Below are 27261 nucleotides of genomic sequence, written 5' to 3'. Positions count from 1 at the left end.
ATTCCTCCCTTTGTTTCAGTTAACCATCCACATTAGCACCAACTGGAATAGTGCCCACTCCACATTACTTCAGCGATGACCTCCCCTTTCCCTTCTCTAACTAAAGGAGAAGAGAGCTACTTCACCCCAACTCAATGCACAGCCAAGGAAACACCTCCTAAGGATGCTCAGTACAGTAAGCTCAAAATAATACAGTGTAAATTGACCTTGTCTGATCAGCTGTTTTGCATTTGGTAGTTTTAATTCAGTCTTCTGTCACACGGACAAGATACTGGTGTGCTCCACTTTCTTTTGTGGAACAGAATTTTATGATCACACATGTATGATTCGTTGGATCATTTACTTACAGCTCTTCGAAGAGCTAATTACCATTTGTTCTGCCATTTACTACAGCATCCTATGGCCTGCAGGGGCTAGTCAGCTGGTAGCTCACCTTCACTGTCCTTCACAGTCTTACCAGCTCCTGCTTACTGCAGAATACTCAGCAAACTAGTTTTCAGCTTTGCTTTGCAAATCATTTAATTTGGCTCAGACCAAATCATCTAATTTGGTTCAGGCTGGTGGATAATGGAAAATGCTGCTGTACCCACTCTATTTTTGAAGCTCCTTCATATTTATACTGGTTATGATGGGACTACTTCAGGCTATTATTTTTCAACAACCAGGAGTAATACAGCTCTTCCTAATGAACGTGGGTTAACTGCAGTGGTAAGCTGTCTGTCTGACAGGGAGTAGAGCACAGTCACATACTACACATGTGTACGTATAACGCTGTGAATTAAGGGTTTACAAACTATTATTAAGTACAGGTGCATGCTGTGCTTCTGCTAACACTGCCTTCACTGAGTTGACTATGCGGGGCAAACCCAAGAAAATAAGAGCTCAGGGAGCTCCTATTAACTTCACCAAGATGATCAGGGATTTGGCACCAAGATTTGAAACTTAGTCACTCTCACTGCTTCTGCATTCACTTGAGAATGTCTCTGAAAGATGCTGGGAATAGCTCTACCTTGAAAAGTCCCTTTAACTTTCATCACGCAACAATGTCTAAGGCTAACATAGCCAGGAGCAAAGTCACCAAAGAGGAAATGCCTACCCAACCATTCTTTCCTTTCCAGTCCCCAGCTCTTTTCATTTTCAGAGGCTCACAAGTGGTGACTCAATACCCAAGGCAGGTACAGTGTGGAAGCTCAACACACTCATGGGGGCTTGCAGAAACCTGTCTTTTTTAATACAGTTCTAAGAGCTTCTGTCTTCTGAGGAAATGCTCTGCATAATTTGGAAGGTCAAATCTGCAGGGTGAAACTCTTTGAGAAAAGGAGTACAGGGGAGGGAAAGAGGAATGTGGAGAAGACAGATAAGAAGAGACAAAAACAGTCTCTTCCTCTTGTCATTGGTGTTTCCCATACACAGACAGAGGGGGAAACTAATGGCTTTATCTTTATCACAAGACTATGGGGGATATTGCAGTTGGAATGAGAAGCAAAGACATCCCTCTTTGCAGGACACTCAATCTTCACATGAAGACAGGAAAGGCAAATTTAACCACAAAACAAGATACCCCTGGTATACAGATGCCAATCTTCTATTTGTACAAACCTGTGGAGCTCCAAAGACCAACAGGAACCACTGTCCAGCCTCTGACTTTCTATTCCAGTCCCCAGGCCTTCACAGATGCTAATCAAGTTTGAATGGAAGTTGCTGTACTCTTTGTAAGGGAGATGTTGTATAACAGAGATACAAAACACAGGACGCTAAAGAGTTCCTGGCTCATTTCTTTCCTTCCTCATATCAGTTTCAGAATTAAGCATTTAATAAAAATAATTCAGTACGCCACCATCACATGAAGGGGAGATAGAGAGACAGGGAGGAGAAAGGAGCCTAAGTGAATATCAAAGTCTCACAGAAACCAGGCATAATGAAGAAAAACAGCAGCCCATTTTTCTTTCCTTCAGTATGCAGTGAGTGTGCAGTTTCAAGGAGCATACATGGCTTGTGCTTCCTATTAACAAGGCTCACATTAATAAATTTAACTCAGACAAATTTAACCATCCTTGGGCCACATTAATCAAAAGCCTGACAAGAGCAATCTGAAAGAGTTGAGAGGGGGAAAAATAAAGCACAGCTGACAGAGAGGATGCCATGCCCTCATCCTCCCCAGGCCCTCCCACTCTATCAGCACTTCCAGCACCACAGTGACTCCTTCCCACAGCACTCCTCCCAGGCTGATCCTGCTCTCCTCCTAACACTCCTCACTCGATACCTCTTCTTCAGTGATATCTGTTTCCTACTCCCTGTATCTGTAGTGGAGAAGGAGGAAAAGGATTTAGAATAGTTAAGTATGATCGTGTGCAACAGCTACTCAGAGAATGTGCATTTTATCTGTGCAACTGGTGCTACTCAAAAATTTCTCAAGGTGCAGATTAATGAATGTACAAAGGAGAAGAAATAAATTTGATAGGAAAGCAAAATGACTACAGCCCCAGGAGCTATGGATAGCCCAGAGCTCTGGGAGTAGACAGAAAGAATGAAGGCTGTCAATAATTTTTATTCATCACCCATGTGCTGAGTCCTCCAATGCTGGAGCTCCACACCACTTCTCAAGCTGAAATGTACATGCATGGAGACTGTACAAAGCAACAGGAGTTACTACTGGAAAAATCTCCACCCTTGGAACCCGTCATATTTAGCTCTTTAAACATTTGCTTTTTTGAGTTATGTTTTTAGTCTGGAAACTATTGACAAACAAGTCCCTCCATCAGCCAAACCACTTCACAAAGAAGGGCACGTCCTACAAGATGAGGGAACTGAGAAGTAGCTGCTGATCAAAGCTACACAAAACAGCACAAATTAGGCTCAGTGCATCCCCCAAAGCCATAATTATCCAAACTGCTTAAACAAAATAATCACATACGTGATTATTCAGATTTGCCTAGAGACATCCCCACAGCACAAAACATGGTGTGCTGCATTGCTGCTCTTCCACTTGATAAAACAACAAAATATTTTCCATCACCCGAGAGTACCGGTGTTTATATTTATAGAGTCTGGGAAACTTGAGAGGAACTGTGTTGCCTTGCCTTGACACACTCTCCCCCAAACGATTTCTATTTCAGTTCAGGCAGCTGGGTTTTGCATGTGTTCTGATTGAGTTCAATTGGTTCATGATAGATCTAGAAAGCCCTTAACCTTCTTGCATTGCAAAGCTTCACAAAAAGGCTGCTTAGCTGTCCATAGTTTCATGGAATTTCAGGCAGAACTGTGGGGTCCTACCAAATTCATGTAAGATCATAAGTCAAGAGGGATTTCTCTCAAAAATATAAAGAACCTCGGGCCATGTAGCTGGGATTTAAACCCAGATGTTGAATATTATAACACTCTGAACCATTCGGAGCAAGCATCTGTCCAAGTTGTTCACAGATCCTTTATGGATCTTTCAGCAAATCTGTGCTGAATGAGTAATCCAAGCCTACAGCACACAAGGATTGTGCAAGCCTGGCCTTCACAGACAGGTTAATGACCTCTGAAAGCCTGCCAGATTCAATTTTACCACCACAAACTGCATTCTGGTACACTCAAATGATATGGAGCTCCATGGCAAGGGAATGCCTTCTAACACTGTCACGTTTACATCATGGTGCTACCTAAGAGCGGTGTGACTCTCAGGGTATTGTGTGGGTCAGTACTGTATTGTCATTTCCTCATGCTCCTCATTTCACTATGTCTCTATCTCTCACTTAATCTAGAGTATTAAGTGCAAGTTCTGCAGACACAGACACCATCTGATTCTTCCCTGCTGTACCACACCCAGCCCAATACAGTCTCAGTCCAGGGCTAGGTCCAAGGACTCTAGATGATGTAGTCTGGCCCATTATTAGCATACGTGGTTATGTTTCCCTCTTGTGGTTGGTGCCAAAGGTGAAAACATCCTTAACTCTTCCCACATTAGTTCCATTGGTAGAGGCTGGTGATTTTCTTGCAGAATTTTTATTCTGATAACTTGGTCTGCATGTCTGCAGACTCAGTTTATTACAGTTGCATGGTGCTGCAGTACCCCAACAATTTAATTTACAAGCTCCAAAATCACTCTGAAACCCCTTGGCACTTTGTAGCATTGGTCAGAAAGCAAAGAATGCTGCTTTGCAAAAAATGATGAAGACTTCAAAATCTGCTTTTGCATTCCTCTGTCAAAAAAGCAAGGCCTTTCAGAAAGTCTCATCAAAACCAACAAAGGCACTTAATCCAGTGGTTAGCGCATTCACCTAGCCTGTGAATGACCCCGTTGCAAGTCCTTGCTCTGATAAATTCAACCATTATCTTAGCTTTTAGTTTGTAGTCTCATTGGAAAGGAGTATTCATTTGGGCAGAAAACCTTGCTCACTACACATCTCTTCTAGATGGCTCCGACACACGAATAAAATACTCCAGCTTGCCTATTTTTTCAGTTACCCTTTAAGATCCACTTCTGCCACGAGGTTTAAAAACCTGATGTCAAAAGCTAACATCTAAGCAGGTGATTGTCTACAGTGTGCCAAAGGCTTCTTTATATAACCACCCTCCCTCACCACAACTCCCACTCACTACTGGTTTGATTTTCTGTTCTATGCCACCATTATCATGGATCAAAAGTGCTTAACGGCAGGAATTCTCTCTTCATTTCAGGCATGGACAGCACTCACCACAGCCAAACCCTTAATCATGTGCTGTATGTGCTACTGCAATATAAATAATACTAATAATAACACCACTAACAATCCAGTTTTCTCTTTCTGACACTGCCTCCATTTTCTAGCATTAAAGCTGTTTAGGTGCCAGCACTTTATGAATTCCCATATAGGCTGTCCTTGGCAACTTTCTGTGATCTTACTTTAAAATTTCACCCTAGAAAACCATGTTCATGCTCAGAAATGTGCTAATGATGGGGTAAATGCTCCCTGAATGAAAACGGACTGACAATTACAATAAAAAGGTATAAGCTCAGGATGCTTACACTAATGTCAGCATAACTGCATTCATTGTGCTCTAAACCTGAACGAGAAGAGATAGCAATAACTCTCACCAGCTTTGCTATTTTAGCTCTCTTTTAGTGAATGAATGTAGCATGGATATCATGAGGAGTGCTACTCATATATCACCACATACAACTGAACAGAGAATTCTGCAGTAAGAAAAGATGTGGTTCGTATCACAGCATCTCTTTGGATTCTTCTAGCTTAATATCTCTGTGAGATAATGATACGCTTTTCCAAAATATCCAAAAAGATCTTAAAGCAATTTAAATTTCCACACTTCCTAAAAATTCCCCAACTGTGTTACAGAAGTGTGAAAGAGTAAAGGAAAATCAGTTTGTGCCTTGTTCCAGACTCAGAAAAAAAGGCTGCCCTCTCTCAGTGAGCCTACATACAGGTACTTGGTCATTCAGCCTCACAAATCAAAGCCAACCCAACATGCTGCTAGCTAGAATTGTCTTGTCACTTGCCACTGATTACAGAAACTTGCATGTCAGTGTTGTTAATCAAGCCCATCTAAGTCCAAAATCTTTGACATTCACAATGAAAAACAACCATCTCTAGGTACAATATGGCAGCTATAATATTTACCGCTAGGTCATACACCAACAGTCAGGATTAGGACAAAATGCAAGGAGCAACACTGTGTCCAGATGGATCTACCGGGTGCATTGGATGCGGCTGAATGGAATGACAAGAGCTGGAATTTGACCAGGACACTGCAATTACCATCCACAGCTGGGAAAACAGTGATCTTGTACTTTTTTGGCAAGTTTGAAACTTCAAAAGAAATAGATCATTTCAATTTGGAATGAAAACAAAAAAATTCAAACTGCTTGTTGAACTGATTATTTGAGCACAGTTTCTTGCTGTTGGAGCCATTTGGTGTTGAACTTTGTAATTGTATCAGATTGTTAAAGAAAAACTTGAAGCAAAAAATGGTTTCAGCTCCCCCCCGCCCACCACGTAAATCTGTCATTCAAAAAAAGTTGTAATTGGCTATTCCCCATTTTCAGATTTCTTGTTCCAAAATGAGAAAGGCAAGAAAATCAATTTGTTCACAAAACAGGTTGTCATTGCAAACTTCTGACATGACCGCAAGTCGCCATCATCTTTTTCTTATGCTTCATTTGGCTACTTACAGAATTGCTCCAAGTCATCTCTTTTTTTAGATTCTGGCATGGCAGTAATTGTGAGCAATGGGCATAGATTCCCTCCTAGCGTCTGGCAGAGCGTCTGCTGCCTCCAGTAAACCTTCTTAGGGTTCCTATTTTGTTCCAGAATGTCAAGATGGGACTGAGAAAGAAGCAAGGAAACAGATTTACAAGTGAGTTTATGGTCTATAAAACCTCATTTTATTTCACTAGTTGTATATCATTATTGGTACTAATTTCATCTCTTGCAAGTTCCCCAGCCTTCTCTCCTCTGCCAGCTACCATTGTGTCCTTTTACATCCCACAAATACGTGCAAGCTCTTCAGAATACACCCAAATTCACTGAAGCTGCACAGAACTATCACTCATATATTACTTTACCTGAACAGTTCCTATGAGTTTCTCTTACTAGTGCAAAGGAATTTTATGCATACACGAGGTCCAGAAGAAAACTGCCTTGCTCTTTGCATTTTAATAGGGACTGTGTAGTAAAACGTGAGAAACTAGTCATTTTTGAGCATTTGTAGAACTGACTATCTGTCAAGCGTATGCCAGCAAAACTCAGGAACAATTCTACTCCCGACGCAGTCAAAAAGTTTACATCAAAACAACATTTTGTATTTGGTGGTGGAGAATCTGAAAAAATAGTGTCTTTCCAGAAAGTTATTTAAAAGGGGGATTTTTTTCCCCCAAAGTTGATGGTTGGTGGTTTTAAATAATTCTTAAGAAGTCCAACAGCTTCTTGAGGAATTTGAGAAAAAGAATTGGCAGCTATAAAAAAAATATGTCTTTTTGGAACTAGTTCTGATCGCCTCATTAGCCACTTGCCACCCACACACCAGATGACGTGCAGTCTCTGTGGCTCACTCTTTCTGTTTACACCGTAATTGCAAGTGGCAATGATACTGAAAGTAACCCCATTGCAGGCTGTTGCTAAGTGTCATGGAGCACCAGTTGTCTCTAGGTTGCTAGAAATAGGTATATTACCTTATGCACACTTGTCCTAACAGATCTTTAACTAAAACACACCAGTTTACTTCACTGAACAATCCTCACACAGTTACTTTTTGTATTTACAAGTTAGGGCTAAATTTCAGACAATGTTTAAGGAACCTGGCAGTCCTGTGCCTCAGGCCCTGGAGTTACCCTTCTTTCAGACTGCTTTCACAGTATGCACTTGAAAGCACACACGGGACTGAAATTTACAGTTGTCTATGTCATAAAACAATTAACATACTGGTCTATAAAGTGAATTCAATTATTAGACCCATCTAATGATGTTGCACAGATACAGAGGACTCAATATAATCAATTACTTATGTTCCTGGTACCCAGTGAAATATAATTGGATAGAGCTACCATAGAGATTTCAGCTTGATGTCCAAACAATTAACACTTTAATGTAAAAATAAATAGATTACTGTACATAAAATAAATGTAATTACTAACAGACAAGAGGTAATGAACTATGCATCCAGTTCAAACAGTATTCCTCAATGTGTGTTTGCTGTAAATATGTCTGTAACTATTAAATACATATAATATTTAAAAACATTTCCAAATTACTAACTCCATATACAAGTTTATCTTCTTCCCCAAAGCACTATATATTTAATTGAGCCCTTGGGTTTCTAATCACTTTTAATTTATTACTGATATGTAAAACCTACATACTTCACCAATGGACAAATGCTTTAAAATGAAACCTACTGGTGCACAAACTTGATTTAGTTTATTCACTGTGGAAATTAAAGTAATGAGGAAAATGTGTAAATCCCATCACTCAAGACATTTTAAATTACTCTGAGCAAAATAGCTTTCTGAATGTATTAGAGGCAACAGTTTTGCTTTGGCCAAGGAGCTGGACAAGACAATCTATTAGTCTTTTCCATCCCTAATTCCTATTTACCAAATTTTGTGGCCCTTACTAAGTTTGAGTTCATTTAAACTTTTTCTTGGGCAAAATTCCCTTTAACTTCAACAGGCATTTTATTTGAAGAGGCAGTGAAATACTTCAAGATTTGGCCCTGCAAGTCTAGAAATAACTTCTTTTTCATCTCAATTCTATTCATTCAAGAGCAAGTGAGATATTCAGAGATTCCCAGGGCATACAAACTCTCCAAGTCTTTCTTGCCTTTGTGCCAGCGGAAGGTAGAAATCAATAACAGTAAAATAATGATAAGGCACTGCACCTCAGTAATAAAGTATTCAGTGGACTGATTCACCACCATTCCTCAGTATCACATTTGTCTTTTCCCCTGAAGACTGTAGTATATATATGCCTTCAAGACTATAGGTCAGATCCTACTGCTGGAATGCTCTTGTGCGCGCTCTCTCTCTCTCTCTCTCTCTCTCTCTCCTGCATTGATCCAAAGGAGAACCGGTACCCATAAGCCCAATGATAAGTGAGCTTGCGGGCATAGTTAGGACTGTGAGGGCTTGACCAGACTTATCTCAGATACTGAAAGCACTTTCCTTGAACATCTATAATGCAAAGCAGTTGACAAGAGACTGTTGTTCGAGTGGGAATGAATCTAACCCAAACTATGCTGGCCTTATACAGAGCAGCATGACTAGTAAGTGAGAGAGGGCATTTGGTTTCTCTTTATAGCCTATTCTTTCATATCTGATAATGGTAAACCGGTACCAACCCGGTAAAAGTTAAAAAGTTAAACTTCAACAATCCACATATGCATTTATTGCCCAGAATAAAAGGGACTGGCAAGGAAAGTTGAAAAAAAGAAGGCTGAACCAACTGGAACTGGAGAGAGCAGCTGACAAATACTCCTCAGATGAGGCCCAGTGCTGCAGTATTGCTGGGTGCAGCTGTGAAAGCAGAGCTGTTATGTTCTGTCAAAAAGAGAAGCAAGCGGCCTTCACTTCTGACTTGCCATTAGCGCTATGCCCCTGCTTCTGATCCTGCAACCCAGAGGAAATGGAGATGTTCGCTTTGCCTTATCCGAGGACTAGCATAAACACTTTGGTTTGTGTCCTAGCTTATCCCATACAGAAATCTCTTTTTCTACCACCACATTCTGGGCTCCATAGCTGACAGAGAGTTGCGGTTGCAGGCAAAGTAATGAAAGTATCAGGATAATTAATTAACAGCCTGTGAGAACAGGCCTCTGTGCTATCTCAGAATCTACTCACACCCAAGGCTGCTCCAATCTGTCAGGCCTATTAGCTTATCTAGACGCATATATCAGCATTACCATCATTGTGGAGTAGGTGTAGGGGTAATGGTAGGCCAGGTAGCAGACGTCATCTTTATGAGGAAACGTGATGCTGAAGGCGAGCGTGTAGTAGGATTTTCTCTTCATGCCTCCTGCTGTAGCTACATAGCTGCGATAGTGGTTTCTGAAGGAATAAAAGAGGGGGAAGAGGTTATCACTTCTGGATGCACATTTGAAGTGGTCATGAAAGAACTACACATTCAGAGAAGTATCTACCTTGAAAGAGTTTTCACTTCATGCTGCAGCTGGGCTCCAAACTCCACCAGCCATTGTACCAAGCCTGGGAAGGCTCCATGCAAGTACAATCAATTTGATCTCAGCAACAGACAGGTACAAAACATAACACAGTGCTAAACAACACTCTGTAACACAGCAGTGCACCTACGGACTACGTAAAAGAAGGAAGGTTAGAGAAACTGTGGTACCAGCAGACACAGAGATGCAAGCAAGATCACGATGTACCACTGGGCAAAGCCAGATTCACGGTTGTCTTAGGATTCACTCAGTAGCCAGCAAAGGCCAACAGAGAGCAGGGAGTCAAGAGGCAGAGCAGTGAGTGGCAGTATTGCTGACAGATGGGCATATTGTCATGGGAAAATAACAGTTTAATTTGGTAAAAGTGCAAATAAGAAACTAACTAATGCTAGTTCACATTCTGCAGTACAGACATATCTAAACTAATGCTACAGGCTAACACTACTGTATTGCTTCTGATGTCCAAGTTAGCTTGGTCAAAGCTCCACGTACCTATTCACATTACTGTACTATGTCATGTGAAAGTATTTTGTGAGACCCTGGAGACCTGAAAAAAATGAATATCCTGCTAGAATAAGAAACCAACCATTCAGCTCCAGCACAGGTCATTGAAGAAAAGGGATGCTCTAGAAAAAAATTAGGACATACATAAAATCTTTCAAGTATCATCACAGGCTCTCTCCTGACTTTGAAGAGGAGAGAAGTGGATTTGGGTGGAGATTTCCTATGTAGAAGAAGTGACCTCATGCAGATTTGCAGGTCATGAGCTGACCAAAATCCCCTCACTGCATCCCTCTTTTCCAATGACTTGAGCCTCTCCCTGTCAGGGAGCAGCAAGGGCCAGCTGCTCCCTGAGGGACAAGGAGCCAAGGGCAGTATTGCAGCCAGCAGGGCAGAGTGGGGCAGGCATGGGGACAGCAGTCAGGTTCATCCAAGAGCCCTGGTCATCAGGCACATCCACGGTGGTGAGGTAGAGCTGAGGTCGAGCCAGGAAGTCAGTTCACAAGTCAGGGCCCTGATCAGCAGGGTGCATGGCCAGGCAGGAGCACAGCTGTGACCGAGCCAGAGACAGGCAGTCCTACAATGCAGCGCGGGCAGGGACTGAGGGCTCTGGGCTGAGCTGAAATGGGGCTTTTGGGCCCATGGGCAGAGCAGGATGGATGGAGGCCCCTGGTAAGGCTGCTCAGGGCCACTAAGTCCTATTAGTGCACTCAAGGCCCTGACATCCCTGCATTAAAACTACAGAAATCTTAAAGTGAGCTTCTCCATCTAGTTTCAGGATGGGATCTCCTGCAGATTTACTCTGATAAAGAGATGACTTCAGGATGAGCAAGAAAGTTCTTTTAGCAGAGATGAAGAGACAATTCATGCACTTTAGGGAGAAGCTTCATAGCAAATTGCATCCATAAGTACATTTCAAACAATATTTTTCCCACATTGCACCAATTATGCTGTTGCCGAAGCTTCTGATTCTGAAGGACTGTGAGGTTTCTTTGACAAATGTTATCATCAATGTTGCATTAAAATGCAAAATACAGGAGGCAACCAAAAGATGCAATTTCAGCTCCTGAAATTTACAATACTAGTTTATTTTGCTGCTGTTCATTTTTATTCAAAGGGGTGGAGAGAAAAGATAATTATTCTTGTCAAATTCTCCAAAATAATCAGCTCTTTTTCATAAGGAAGACACAATACAATACTATTTTTTTTCACCTGAATTTAGTATTTAGGAACATGTGGAGTGAATGGTACTGACTGCATCAATAGACAGTAAAGGAACACTGAGTCACAGTGGCAAACTGAGAAGACTCTGACTTTATCCTCAGCTGAACCCTTCACCCCAACATTTCTTTACAGATAAACCACATTAATACTGGACAAAGAGACTGAGATTAAAAATGCAATGCGTCCACAAATAAACATCTATTTAGCTATCATATATGCATTTCAACGGGTCCAGAATTTGAGTCCAAGTCAGGACAATGCCATTTGATTTAGTTCCTGTTAATTTGGACAGTGAAGGATAATTAAGAACCATTTCTTTTATAGTGTGTAAGGAAAGTATTCATCTCCCCAGCCTCTATTGTACTCAGTGTCACTTAGAAGGTCAGATGACCTCATTCAGAAAGAACTGTCAGGAAGTGCTGCGATTTTCTGAGATATTACGGAGTTCTCCCTCCAAATTCTCATTTCTAGTGAGAGGTGTGGGGAGAAGTGAGTCTAGCAGGCAGTTAGTGCCTGTACATCTGCCATGAACTTCTGGGAATGTGTTCCCACCTGACGCTAATACTTCAGTAAAGGTTTCTCCCTCCATCATCTGTAATTCTGCAGTCAAAAGTCTCCCCTGTCTAAATAGCCAATTTACTCAGAAATACTGCACCACCAGACACTTCTGATCTTGCTGCCCTAGCAGGCAATGCTCCTTACTCCTGACAGTACTCTGATCTCGCGAGCCTGAGGGAACTTGCACACTGCTCTTGCACTGCATTGCTTAGCAGTACGTTTCATTCTTGTCATGAGCACCTCTGCAGTTCCAGCAACAAGCTTACTGCCACCCTGAACAGATGTTTCTACACTTTGAATCACTTCTTGACACCTGCTTCAGTCTATAGCAAACTACATAATAGTAAGTTTACAAGTGGCTTTGTGACGCTTCAATATTCTCCACTTGTACATTAAAACGAAAAAACACCTGTGCATAAGCAGTGTAAATGATCATGTATTCCTACAGCAGATAGTCTGGTCTCCTCACAATCCACCATTTAATGCAATAGCTCTGACTATTTTTAAAGAAAACCTAAATACCAGCACTTTTCTTTCTTGCCTCCCTCTCATTCCAGTGTTGTCACCCAAGACAGCTCTGTTGCGCCTTTGTTCCTCCACCAAGCCGGTATCCTTTCTTCTTCACCCCTTTTCATCACGACACTACCCTATCAGCATGAAGCCCAAGCTAACAAGCAGGGGAGAGGCTATTATTCTGGGCTTTGCTGGTGGTGTAGTCCACCTACGGTTGTAGCACTGCTGTGAGCTTGACCTCACTAGGAGAGTACCAGTGCTATCAGCCACCCACGCGCTCCGATCCATCCTTGTGCAGTTTGGTGGGAGCTGACGCCGTCTTTCCCTGTGTATTTCTACAGCACCCTGCATGCTGGGAGCCTAATCCTGACTGGGACTAGTGAGTATTACTGACAGAGACAACAGTTTCCCTAAGGAACTGTAATGTCGTGCAGGAGGTGGTACTCATTTTCTGTCTGGAAAGTGCAAATACATTTTTGCCTTTCATCTGTCTGGACCCAAGGGGAGGAAAAAGACCACACCAAGATCTGTTCCTCATTACCTTATTTGTGTTCGCTTTCCAAAAACGTTCCCAAAGTTTTGCATGCATTCCAGAAGCTAATACACTGGTTATTAGGAAGGAAGTAAGAGACCAAAGGGTGTTTTTTTTAATCAGCCTGCAAGCTGTATCCACTGTGACTTTCAGTTGCTCTCTGTAATAGTTAAATCATTTTACTTGCTGCTCTCTGTGAGACATAATGTGCAGGTAGAATATTTCTAACATAGGTGTAATGGAAAATTAATTAATAATAATTACTATAATACTTATCACATATTCTGTGCAGTAATTTTTCACGCTCGAAAGTCCTTTGCAAGCATTATTTAATTAAAACTTGCCTCCCGTTTATCTGCTCCTATTCTTTGGGTGCTAATTAGCTACCTTCTGTAGAAGAGGAAACAGACACAGACAGGTGAAGCCACTGGCCAAAGGTACATGCAAGCCAGTCACTAAAGGAGCTGGACTGGCACTCAGGAATTCAGCATCACCAAGCTATACAAGAACACCACGTCACACTCATCTTATGCTTTGACTTCCTGCCTGCAGCATTTAATCTGGTAAAAAGCACTAGAAGGTGACGGAATATGGCATAGTATCAGCTTAGACTAAAGCGGCAGAGGAAAATATCTGTAACCCAGATTTCTAGGCCATTTGAAAAGTCTCCAAATTTAAAGTAAATTATTTATCACTTACCTTCTGATGATGATGCATTCCCTTCATCCAAAATCTTCCTACTACATAGAGACAGTGTCTTTGTTTTACAACATGCCCTGATCTTCTTACATCTCTAAATATGACTGGTATTGCAATACATTTTAGCAACACCTTGGTTTATAGCGCACACAAGCATTATTTAACAATTTATGGGCATGGCTAAGTTCAGTTGTTATTTTGGGGTCTGCCATGCTGCAGGCTGAAAAATATACAACACAGCTTCCCTTCCAACAGTCAGATCCATGTTAAGATATCTTTATTTTCAAGATTGAAGGCAGAATCCCATTCAAAGCAGCATATGCCCATAGCCACCTTGCTATTAAGGCCTACAGTCATACTGTCAAGGTCAGGGTTTACTGGTGTCTCAGCCCTCTTTTGTAGGTATCATGAGAACTGAGAAGTGAGATGCCATTTTCTGGCACATTTCAGCATTGACTTCCCTCGCAGGAATCAACCAGGTGGCCTGCTAATGCTCACTATGATGATTTCTTCTAATATGATTATAAAGATCCTGAAGAGAAAGGAGAAGACCCAGTTCTGACACTGCTATGATCACCAAACAGTCATGTCTTTAGTGATGATGTGAGAACAAAACACTCCATGTACCTCATTACTATCTGTCAACTGACTATTGCCTGCAAGAGTCGGAGGTTAGATAATATGCTTAAAATGAGCCATGAAACCAAAGGCACAAGCACATTCTCACAAATTCAGCATGCTGCCATTGTTCCTTAAATAATTTGCTGGAAAGGAATATTATTCAGTGCATAAAAGCTGCCAAGATAGCAGGTGAATTAGATGATCTTACAGTAACTGCAACTCTGTTTGTCATGGGTGTATCCTGTCACTTCATGGGGAGGCCATAAAATAGAGCAGAAGTGTCACTCAGCTTCCTTTTGACAAGAGCACTGCTAATATTCTCCCTAGCATAAAAAGTGTCTTCTGAGACATATGGAAAAGGTACACGATGACAGAGCTGTGCCACAGCATTCATCTTTATGAGTGAACTATCCCATCTTCAGAGAAGATGAATGTCAGCAAAGATCAGGCAACGTGCATCACCCAGACATCTTGCGAGTGTGCCTTTCCTCCCACAGTCCTCCAGCTCAGAGGTTGCTATCAGTCAGAGCTGTGGAGCAAAAGCAATTAAGGGCATCTCTGAGTTTCTCATTTTTGTAAGCATATCGCTCTCTTTCCAAGTTTACGATCACCTCCTGGTAAAAGGAGTTCGATGAGGTTTTCTTCAAAATCTGTCAGTCTCTTGATATCCTTAGGATAACAAGCAGTTATCCTAGATGCACAGACTGACATATAATTCAATGTACAATTATAAAACACCAAATATTCCAAATCAATACAACTCCATTCCCTTACATACTCTGAACAAGAATCTGATTATGGCCTTAATTATACAATCATGACTTAATCTCAAAAGTTATTTATTTAATCACTGCACAATAACTGCCTTGTTAATGACAGGAGGAGCCACTGCTATGGTAAATAGCATGTAAGGTTTGCCCAACCTGCCCCTACTGGTGTCCTTTGTCTTGCACTCAGAAGCCCACAGTCACAGAAGCCAAAGGCTATGCGCATGCAAAGGGAAGCCACTGCACCACATCACATAAGCAGAACAGATCCGGAGGTGGAAAAGGTTAGATGAATAAAGGCTGGTGAAGAGTATTTGGAGGACAACATAAAATTGTTACTTGAATTGTTACAGACAAGATGAGAGATCAAAAGGGGATACTTTCAGCCCTAGACCCCCAAAAGAGATTACTACAGAGATTTGGAGCGGACTGGATTGGAATTTTCTTTTCATAAAACTCAAGTCAGATTCTACCACTTCTGGAAGGCAGCCCACTGCCACTGTTTGGGTTTATTGTCTCATCAAATCCACTGCTGAACACAGCCAGCTCTGAACCTTAACAGTAAAATTGTGAACTTCAACAAAAATACAATTTCTCATAAGGAGAAAGACCATTATTTTAACTTGAATTCTAAGAACTGCCTCACTACATGACCTCGTGAAGAAAGGACTATTGTTTACCGTGTCAGAAAAGTTCGACTCTGTCCTGACATCACTACTTATGACATCAACCAATTAATGCCATTGTTAATTGTGTTAACAGCTTTGTTTCTTGTATTTCCCTGTCTGTAGTTATTGGATGGCCCCAGCCCTACACTTCAAAGGTGTGATATTTGGGACAAGGACCACCCTTTTGTTTTCTGCTTATAAAGCACCTAATACAGTAGCCATGGAGTCCTGAGACGCTGAGGAACTTTGGTGATGTAAATTGGTGAATAGGTATCATAACAGAAAAATAGTATGTGAATAAGAAGAACAAAGAAAGTGGGAAGACTTGTCACTCAGGCATTCTCATCCCAGCTTTCAGGTCACAAAAGGTAATGCCAGGATAAAATACTTACTTAACCCAAAATGCTGCAGTATTTGGTTATTTGGCTTCTTCTACAGTGCTCCACCAGTTCACCCCCAATATATGACCTCCTCCTCTTCCTGTCGTAGGCTCCTCTTCCTGCTTGCACCACCCCAGGCTACATCATTCCCAGACACTCCACTTACAGGCACTCAGACAAAAACCTTATTCAAATCTGTAGTTTTCCTACTTAGTTTCTATTGTGTCCCCCAGCCTTCAACTCTGCCCAGACTTTCTGATCCAAAACATACCAATTACTATAGTCCTGAAAACCCTTTCAATCTTCATCTGCAAAATAATTAGTAAGTGTTGTGAATATAAAGTTGGAAGCCCTGAGAAAATGAAATAGGGTTCATTCAGCCTACCAAAACTCCAAGCCTTATCCTTCTCTCCTTTGGCTGTAATAAACAGAGTGACTGAGGGACCAGTTTTCTGCATGGAAATGAGATACCTGGGTGGTGAGTGTGTCTCAGATGGGTCAGTCTCCAGCTCACATACCAGTTAAAGATGAGACTGATCTAATGTTTTTCTTCTGAGGCTCTGGTACAATGCAGAAACAGTCTGAGACTCAAGGAACCTACATGAACAGCAGCCCAGGGCTTGTTAGAACCCCGTTACACCACTGCATCCTGGTCCTTGGGAGAAAAACAAAAGTTCCAGTATGGCACTCGGTTAAGGCTAATCCCTACTGTTTCCATAGATGTACAGGTATAGGCAGTGCCATAGTGCCAATAAGCATGGTCTACACCATAGTTTGCCCCCAAGGATTTCAGTTCCAGCTGACAGACAAGGGAAGCTGGTGAAGACACTATGGTATAGAGACAGATTCACAAACAAGTAAATATTTGCATATGGGTACCTATGCATTTATCTACTTGTGTATATGCTAATCCTTTCTCTACTATATTCAGTTCCTACATCTCATAAAAGCTGGTGCATGCAAAAGAAAAGCAATGACTCCATCCAGCTGGACAGGGAAAAACCATCTACAATATTTTTAAAACTTCCTCACATTCCTGGCTGCAGCAAGGTTTGAGCATCCCCAGTCAGTTCCCTTTCCTCCTTCTCTCTACAGAAGAGAATTCTGCACTTGCCCTGTTTCTCCTCAGGCACCTAATATAAAGATTTCACTTGTAGCTGTTTCCTAAAGTTGGAAGCACAGAACACACTGGACTAGCATCAATTTAGAAACATTTGAAACAGGTAGCAGTGGTGGTTGAAGTTTAACATCAATACAGTTAACAGGAAGGGAAGCCACAAATTATTCACCAAAAGATGCACTTACTTGTAGTAGCTGATATCATAGCCCACCCGAAGCCAGCAAGGCCTGCCCTGGAGAGCTTCTTTCACTGAATACATGACCAGCTGCATGCCTACATAAAACAAGACAGTTTCAAGTGACAAGCGACTTTCCCTGGTGGAAAAGGCATGGGTAGGAGGGAAAGGAAATGCAAGAAGCATCATTATTTTGTCTGTGCTCTCTCTGCCAACAGCTTATGCAAAGTAAATACAATTCCCCACAGTCCCATGCTTGGTTCTGTTGAAGCCATGTCTGTATAAAAAACATTGCTCAGGGCCATGCCCAGTCAGGTTTGGAGTATCTCCAAAGATGGAGACTCCACTTCTCTGGGCAAGCAGTTCCAGTGTTTGACTATCCCCATAGTAAAAAAAGTCTTTTTCTTATGTTTAAATACTATTCCCTGTATTTCAATTTATGCCCGTTGCGTCTTGTCCTTTCATTGGAAACCACCAAAAAGAGTCTGTCTTCTTTTCTCCTTCTGTTCAGGTATTTATGCACATTGATAAGATTCCCCCTTGAGCCTTCTCTTCTCCAGGCTAAAAATCTCCAGCTCTCTCAGCCTCTCCTCATAAAACAAATGCTTCAATCCCTTAATCATCTTTATGGACCGTCGCTGGACTTGCTCTTTTATGTCCATGTCTCTCCTCTACTGAGGAGCCCAGAACTGGATACAGCACTCCACACATGGCCTCACCAATGCTGAGTAGAGGGAAAGGATCACCTCCCTCGACAGACTGGCAATGCTCTTCCTAATGCAGCCTAGGACACTGTTGGCCTTCCGTGCTGCAAGGGCACATTGCTGGCTCATGGTCAACTTGCTGTCTACCAGGACCCCCAGGTTCTTTTCTGTCAAGCTTTCCAGACAGTCAGCCCCCAGTACACACTGGTGCATGGGGTTATTCATCCCCAGGTGCAGCAGAGCTTTGCATTTCCCTTTGTTGAACTGAAGTTCAACAGCCTCGCTGAAGTCAAAATAAACAACATCTACTGCTCCTCCTTCATCCACTAAGGTAGTCATTTTGCCGTAGAAGGGTATCAGGTTGATCAAGCACAACTTCCCCTTCATAAATTCATGCTGAATACTCTTAATCACCTTGTCTTTAATAAGTTTGGAAACTGTTTCCAGGATTAGTTGCTCCACCATCTTCCAAGGGATCAAGGTGAGGCTGACCAACCTGTACTTCCACAGATCCTCCTTCTCACTCTTCTTGAAGACAGGAGTGACATTTGCGTTCTTCCAGTCCTCACAAACATCCTCCAGTAGTCACGGCCTTTCAATGATAACTAGGAGTTGTCTAGTAATGGCATTGGCCAGCTCCCTCAGCACTCATGGGTGCATCCCATCAAATCCTACAGATCTGTGCATGTCCAGTTTATTTAGATGTGCTCTTCCACCAACAGAAAGTCTTCATTCCTCCAGACTTTCCCAATGGCCTCAGGGGCCTGGGATTCCTGAAGGCAAATCTTACCAGTAAAGACTGAAGTGAAGAAGGCATTGAGTACCTTGGGTTTGCCATATCTTTTGTCCCCAGGTCCCCTGTCCCATTCAGCAGCAGACTCACATTTTCCTTAGTCTTCCTTCTGCTGCTGATAATCTTGTAGAAGCTCTTCATGTTGCCCTTCACATACCTCACTAGATTCAACTCCAGATGGGCTTCGGCTTCCCTAACTCCAACCATACACACTTGGATAGTGTCTCTCTATATTCTTCCTGGCTCACCTGACCCTGCTTCCACCTCGTGTGCTTGCTTTTTATGTCTTAGTGTTTTTAGAAGCTCTTTGTTCATCAATGTAGGCCTCCTAACCACTTGCATTTGACTTACTGCAGATCGGGATGGACTGTTCTTGTGCTTGGAGGAGGTGATCCTCAAAAATCATTAATAACATCATTAATCCTGATGGCATATTTCCACAAGCATCCATTTGATTTCCCTTCCTCTGTTAAAACTCTCCAGCCCTTTAAGAGCTAACAAATGTACCAGCAGACTTAGTACTACCCTACATCACAGCCAAAGGTGAAAGGGGAAAGCATTTCAAACACAAACTAGCCTACAGCTAGGAATAACCTCTCTGTTGCTGCTTCAGGAACCAGAGACATGAGCTACATACAAGAAGTGATTACGCATCAGGTTCCAGAACAAAGGCCACAGTGAATTATGAGAGACACCTTCCCAGAAGCCCAATTCATCAGACAAGAGGGATACGAGACTCAAAGTCTATAACACTCCTAACATCCAAAATTTCAGCTCTTGCCCTTCTCCATAAGATGCAGTACAAGAACACATTACAATGTACTGCCTCAGAGCTATGGTTGATGTTGGTCTGCCATCTCAATTCAGTTCAAGAAATCACAGTTTTTTCTTTCCATTTTCCCCATGGAAACATTCAATTTTAGAAAACAAACAAGTTGGGCTTCTGGCAAAATCACAGTATTTTCCACGGTAGACTGAGTTGTCGGAAAAAAAGGAAGGAGAGAGGTGAAAGTTTCACTTCCTGACTTGCCCTCCGCCTTGTCACGACTGTTCCATGACGTATCCTTTCTCTGATGTGAAAATTACACAGTGCCATCCAACCAAGAGCAAAAGAAATGGGAAAAATCAAAACTCACTGGTAAACATGAGCTGTAAGTATTGCCACCTACGGCACTTTGGCACTAAATCAGGACTGGAAACTTCTAGTATCATGGCATGGATATTAGCCCACGAAAGTGCAAAGGGAACATAACAAATTAACAGCATCTCTCATCCACAGTCTGTGTAAATGTTATGCATGTGCCAGAAGAGGTAGCAAGCCTCACTCAGGCAAGCCAGATAGCTAGAGTTTCAGTACCCTCTCAAAGCAGCAGGAGTAAGCCACAGAAAAAATGCCCTAACAGCCAATCCCTCGTACAAGCCATACAAAAGCAAGTCCTTGCTTAGCCTCCTCATACTGGATGGTATTTTCACATTTTTCTTCCAAATATGTATTTTTCATTACATGCTTGAAGATGTAAGTCATGTCCAATTTCAGGCTTACAAAACAGGGTGGTAAATGCTGACAACGGTCAAAATAGCAGGCAACAAGCAACCTTCCACCAATAATAGCCAGAATCTGTGGCTATGAAGCCACTGGTGGCCGTACCAGAGGTTTCAATGGGATTTGCAATAAGAAGGATTCAATGCATCCCACCTTCGGGCTGCTACCAGACACAGCCACATGGAATTGTTTGGTAATTGAGGGAAGCAGAATATTATGATAACAAAAAATTCATTTTCATTTGGGATCTATATGAGTACTTGAACTCCAGGCCATAGGGCTAAAGAGCAAATGCCTTATAATTCATTATGCCACTTACCCAGCCAGTTTCACAAATACAAGTGACAAGTCATTCTAGCTCCTACTGCTATTTGTTTTAGGTACATTGATCCTGAGAGAGTTCCCGTGGTGATGTCGAAGGCTGTATCCACAGGGCTTCAGAGGAATGCAAAGTCTGATACTAGGGGCTTATTAAACATTCTGTGTCAGGTCTTGAGCTGGTGTAAATTAACACAGCTCCATGGCAACAAATAAAAAAACCAACTTATGCCAGCTAGGAATTCAACCCACAGTCTCCATGCAGAAGAAATCATTTTTGTTCTAAAATGAGTGCTGAAAGCTGGGATTTGCCCTGTTTATTTCTGAGCAATGCAGCCTTCCTCCTAAACTACATACTGTGACAGGAGCTCAAACACAGCAAGGAACAGATTTTTTTTTTTTTTTTTTATCATTAATATCACCAGTAGTCTGAGCAGTTCTAGAGGCAGAGAAGTCCTTCTGGATAAACCCAAAGAATCATGGGTATTTATTTAAGGATTATCCACATTTATTTAAATTCTTGAAGACCTCTCCAATCTCATGCTGTTAATGCAATCCCAACAGATCCTGTTCCTTCTGTCTCCAAACCCCAGTGCCATTTGTCCAAAGTTCTAGTCTCTAATCACAGAACAGTGACCTTGATTCCACAAATCCTCTCCTGGGTCTCAATACTCAGCCCACTCTTCCTGAGGATAGGGAAAGGTCCTTTGACAAATTTGAAGTAACTCTTTCAGTTGATTTCAGGGCAGACAAAACAAAACTTACAGTTTCCCTTACAATTGAGAGACTTATGGATACAGAAAGTTTGAAACCTTTATGACATTAAAAAGATATTCTAGTGAACAGAAGACAATCCCAATTCACCAAAGGCTCATACCATAATTAAACTGGCTATTGAACTTCTCACAATTGATAATGTTGAAGCGATAGGGAACTGCTAATTTCATGTCACGGACTTCAAAGTAGAACCACTGGTGATGCTGGCTGCTGTTCACGTCTGCATTCAAAATTAAGTCATACTCAAACCTGTTAAGACAGACACAAAAACAGTGGCCATGAATACCACACCAGTGTGCCACTGAACCTGCTGAGGAGAGCAGGTTGTACAAACAAAACCTTTAACATCCCGTAACAGTTAAAGAGTGTCACCAAACCAGTAGCACCCACACAGGCCAATAAACACTCACACTACATTAGTCATATCAAAACTATCTGATCTCTATTTTCCCCCCTCCTGTTACCTTCAAGACATCTACTGTTGGCAGGCATCAAACTCTGTTTCATGAAACCTGTTTCCCTGCCTGACCATTTTAGAACCCAGAAGAACACCAGCATTTCACACTACGGACACAGCAGAGAGGCTGCCAGGACACAGTCACTGCAGGTGTACTTACTCACGCACTTGGATGGCTTTGCGAAGGTTTCCTGATTCAAACTTGGAGAAGAATGTGAGGCAGTCTGGAGCACCCGGTCTTGAGTGACTACAGTAAATCAAAGCAAGGATGTCTATAGCAGGTCACTTCAAAGACAAGTCCTCTCTAGCAACTTTCAGAATTTATGATAGCTTTCTATAAGCAAGACCCTGAGAAGTAGCAAGAGGTAAGCAAATCCATAATGTTCCTACCCGAAACACCAGCCTTCTCTACTCTCACTTAATGATTCTAAATCTCATCTCCTTTTCCTTTCCCAGTAATCTAATTTGTCCCAATTCTTATTTACACTCTTCATCCCAGTTTCTTTCCTCATTAATACATTCTCATTAGTTTATTAATTGCACGAGGCAGCTCTACACAAGTTTTCCATTTACTCCTCCCACTTCTATGTTCCTCTTTCCTAAAGCTTAGAAACCCTTAAATTCATCTTGAACAACTTCACAACCCTCTCCTATCTCAAACTCTCCTCCACCTCATTTTCCTAAGAGAATGTTCTCTAAGTCATTCATCCTTCCTCTGAATGCAGTTTCTTCAGATTTGTGACCCTCTCCACTACTTTCTGCTACATTTTCTCAAGGACCAGAATTACCGGCCACAGTTGGGTGCCTATCACAGTTCACACGGCTGGATGTATGTTTTCAGAAGTTTGTTATAAGTGCCACACCTTGCAGAGTGTATCTACAGTCTGTGACACTGGGCAGTACAGACACTCAAGCTCACTCCCAACAGAAAATCTACTTAGCCCAGGTGGCACTCCAGGGTGCAGAGAGAATGTGTCTGGATTCATAGCTACACTTCTCAGCACAAGCCCATGTGTCTCTACTCCAAACCATTGCATGCAATGTAGACATATCCAGGGACACAATACAATCTTTTGATGTGTATATTTTCTTCTTCCTTTAAAAAACTCTGGAGACTCTCTTGCTCCAGTGATTTCCAAAATAAATCCTTTCCCAGAGCGATGTATCAGGAACTACCCCTCCAGCATACTTTCATTGTTGAACCTTATCTCCTAGGTTACTTCTTCTATACCTTTATCTGAACTGAACCAAATGGATCATGTAGTGAGCTTGCTACCTAACCCAACACTGATAATGCCCCCAGCTACAGTACTCAATTGAGATTACCCACCTGGGCTCATCCAAATCAAAAACGGTTCTGCCTATCACATCACCTGGCTGGATTAAACGGCGAACATCATCCAGTACTCTGTCCCTAGAAAAAAAAATGCAAATTGTAATGAGACTATGAGAAGCACAGGGTAATCTTGCAGAAAAAAATATGAAAAGGCTTAGGAAATGCTTTCTAGGGGCTGAAGAAAGAGGACTTCCATGTGCTAATTTCAGATAAACTTCATCCATATATTTTTTACAATGAAAAAGCTCCTGCTCAATTCCCATTACCAGAAGTTGCCTTTTGGGTTAAATGACAGATTCTGTAAAATTTATATTCTCTACAATATTCTGTCAAGTCTGATTTATCCCCAGTTCTTCCCAGTTAATCTCAGTCTCCCAACTAGCTTTGCCCCATGAGGAAATATCTGCCATAACTTATAAACCTATTCATCTGTCCCACACTGAATCTTGACTCTAAATCAGGCTAAATTCTACTCATTAGTAAACTTAGCATCCCAATCACAGGAGAAGATCAAATGTGGAATGCTGATTTTGTATCTGACCTTTGCAGCAACCATGTTATGGCCTGCAGCATGATATGATTATTCTCATTTTAGCTATACAGTTATACATGTTATTACAGCCATAAAAGCAAAGCTTTTAGAGCAATAGTGCAAGGAGAAGATGGTAGACTCATTTTACCTCTAAATAAGATTTTCAGCTTTTGTATTTGCTGCTGGAAGAACCATCAACCCTCTGGAGGTCAAATGCTAGTAGTCTTCACAAATGCCATTTGATTAGTGTTGATCAACCTTAAAGTTTAGCTCAGAATCCTGTATACTGAGCCTTTTTGGTGCCTGGTAATAACTCCCTATGTCACTAAAAACAAATGTAAAGTCATTGCATACAGCCACACATGGATTAGACACAGTCAGTTAGCGGAAGTTTCTTCTCCCAGCACAGCTTCAAAACACAGCTTTCCCCTCAGCTGAACCCCTAAATTGACATGAGAAAAACAGCAACCTTTACCACTGTGCCAGAGGGGAGATCTATATTACTTCTTGCTGTGTATTGTATGCCATGTATGCTCTCTTCTCCTCGAAGGCTGGGGGTGGGCAGCAGGAAGCGAAAGCAGCCTGTTTGCCATGTCCTGGCTGCAGCTCTCTGGCTCATGATGAATTCTAGAAGAGTGGACAATCGTACCCCTGCCACAAGCAGGGGCACATGCTAGGGAAGGAGGAGAAGCATCAGGAGGGTCCCGTGGAACAGGCAGAGAGGGAGAGATGCAGTGAGGAGGGACACTGCAGCGGAAGGATGGAGTAGATCCCCAAGAACAACCTGATGCAGACACGCAGCTCCAAAGGGACAGACAGGATTTTTCCTTAAGGAGCCAAAGGGGACCCTTTGTGGCAAGTACTAAAGGTGGCTGGACTAATAGCAAGCCTAAAGGCAAAAACCCATCTGGAAAGGACACAGAATTGTCTCCATTTCTAAAAAGAACTTGTTCTCATTTGTGCTGTAACAAAACCTAGCTTTACAGATTCACAGATCAGTCTGGATACCTGGTCTGCTCTCTTTAGGGGAAAGGCGTGAGTAGATCCATCTCAGAGCTTTGATCAGCTCAGAGTCCCAACACTGATGCATTTATCAATATATTTAATCAATGACAATTTGGAGTATGAGATAGGCAAGTGTTTATGGATTCACAGAAAACATAAAAATCTCACTCAAGGATTGCCTCTACCTCCATCTACCAGACAATGGAAGCAACGCAAAGATACTTCACAACTCATACTCTGACACACAGGAAGTCTGTATCAGAGATAAGAAATAGGCCTACTGATTCCTGATCCAGTAAGATGCCGTTTTCTTTTCCTCAAGAGTAAAACCTAAATAAAAATCATCCTGCTGTTCGGCCTATCTCCTTGTGACAAATCACTGTTTGGCTCAAAATCTGTTCTATAACTTCCCAGAAAATTCAGACTAGAAACTTCCTAGAAAACTCAGTCTTATATAAGCCAGTTTTGAGCCTGAGATCTATCAGTGTGATAATCATATTAAAGCACAATCACCTTTGAACTCCATACTTCTGCTCCAACATGGGCTTGCCATAAGGAGGTGGCTGGTGACCCCAGAAATCAGGGAATGCCAAGAATTTGTAGTCTGGTATGGACTTGACACGTTCAGCCCTAGCTACGTAGAAGCAAGGGCTGTGGAACGGCATATTCCCTTGGTGCTTCTTCAAAAGATTTCTCACTATATCTGAGGTCTTCAGTCTCCCTCCAGGATTGATTGAGGCCTCACATTCAGTGTTAAACATTTCTGTGTACCAAGCAGCCTCTTCTGGGAGAGGACGCAAAGCAAGCATGTGACTCCTGGCCAAATCTTCCTCTTCAACGGAGTCTGAGTCTTGGACTGCCTCTACTGTGTCTCTCTTTTCAGTTATCTGAGCCCATCTGCATTTCTCCTTCTTTGCCTGGCTCTGCAGTGGGACTTTTAAATCCTCTTCCCTTGGATCTGGTACTGTCACTGTGACACTTGGGTTTCTCCATATGTTTTGATGTTTCACAGAAATAGCACTTCGAATGAAACAAGAGGGAGTAGATGGAAGATTCTCAGTGTTGATCTCTGAGCTCTTCTCGTCTTCAGACTCTGATTCGAGATCCTTTAAATTCAAAAAGCAGAAGAAATGAGAAGACGCTAAAGACGGAGCATCCTTCCAGAGAGAAGCCTTTCAAGGATGAAAGAGAACACATTTACAAATCTCCCAAAATCGTATTCATCCAATGAGACAGTCAGAGTAAAATCAGCCCATGGATCTCCTGCCAGAAATTCTCTATCCACAAAACTGTTTCCACAGTAGTCCTTAGAAACTAGAAAGGATCAGACCGAGTCATCTGGGTGGGTCATCTCTAATCTAAACTGAGTGTTCTAACAAATTTGGGAAGATACTGAAAAAAAAAATTTTGTGAATTACATGTTGCAGCAGAGTAAAGAGAGCCAATCTGTCATGCAAAACTCCACCCCTGCCTCCATGCAAGACTATGATTTAATCCCATTTGGCTAGCTATGGCATTAATATATGTCATAGTATTGTGTGTACAGGAGATATATTAACCCAGTGGTCCTTTCCAGATTCATATTTGAATCACTGCTTTCATCATTCCCAAATCCCTTCCGAGACTAGTAATGAGCACAATACTCCTCTTCATTTCTTGTCCCAAATTGCAGCACAGCAATGATTTGAACTAAGCATTTCACTAGCAGCAGTGCAAACTTCTCCATCGCTTCCTTCAAACCACTAGCTGACAGTGTTTACTTTCCACATCTCAAGCAAGGATACAAATTACTATCTGACAGATCTCTTATACGGCAATTGATTCAGTAGGGTTTAGTAATCCATACCCAGTCAAACGTGCAGCAGACAACAATCAGATAGTAATATCACTCATTCTCTTATCACTCTAGATTCAGGCCAATAAACTACAGTAAAAAGAATTAATTTTTGTTTTTCCAGAGCTATGAGACACCCAGCCTTCATTTGGCAATAGGCTCACCTGGTTATCTCTTGTCAGTACTCCATTTTTAGTATTTCTTAACCTTTTGAATACTCACAAATAAAGGAAGCTACACTATGATCATACCTGAAAATTATGGGAAAGTTCTGGACACATTGCTTCATATTGCTTAAGCTCCTCCTCTGGCCGGTCAAGCACTGGCCTTGACCTCAGTCTGTTCACATCTGTCTCCAAGTCATCATCCTTCAAAAGCAGAATTAGAAAAAGTTATATACTAAACATGCCCCACAAGATGACCATTAAATTAATATACTATATAATCCCTAATGACATCACACTCATTCAGTGAGTCCTACAACCATTCTCCCCATACTCACAAAAGCTGTTAAAACCATTTTATGGAATGAAAAACACAGACACAAGAGGTA

The 27261-nt window shown here is 41.8% G+C and overlaps 1 protein-coding gene across 1 annotated transcript in view; it reads right to left on the bottom strand.

Annotated features, from left to right (window-relative positions):
• The window catches only part of AGBL1 (AGBL carboxypeptidase 1), a 296895-nt gene that overhangs the window by 203951 nt on the left and 65683 nt on the right, over nt 1-27261 (bottom strand). The window contains exons 10-17 of the mRNA XM_064517224.1: nt 26960-27076; nt 25388-25980; nt 23332-23415; nt 22162-22248; nt 21645-21793; nt 17420-17507; nt 9376-9520; nt 6152-6305 (exon numbers count right to left, since the gene is read on the bottom strand). Of these exons, the coding sequence (XP_064373294.1) occupies nt 6152-6305; nt 9376-9520; nt 17420-17507; nt 21645-21793; nt 22162-22248; nt 23332-23415; nt 25388-25980; nt 26960-27076 (1417 nt within the window). The remainder of the gene's footprint in view (nt 1-6151; nt 6306-9375; nt 9521-17419; nt 17508-21644; nt 21794-22161; nt 22249-23331; nt 23416-25387; nt 25981-26959; nt 27077-27261) is intronic.

Source organism: Dromaius novaehollandiae, chromosome 10 (genome assembly GCF_036370855.1).
Source record: "Dromaius novaehollandiae isolate bDroNov1 chromosome 10, bDroNov1.hap1, whole genome shotgun sequence".
Taxonomy (NCBI): Eukaryota; Metazoa; Chordata; class Aves; order Casuariiformes; family Dromaiidae; genus Dromaius; species Dromaius novaehollandiae.
The sequence above is the reverse complement of the archived record's forward strand: the minus strand, read 5'-3'. Positions and strand labels throughout refer to the sequence as shown.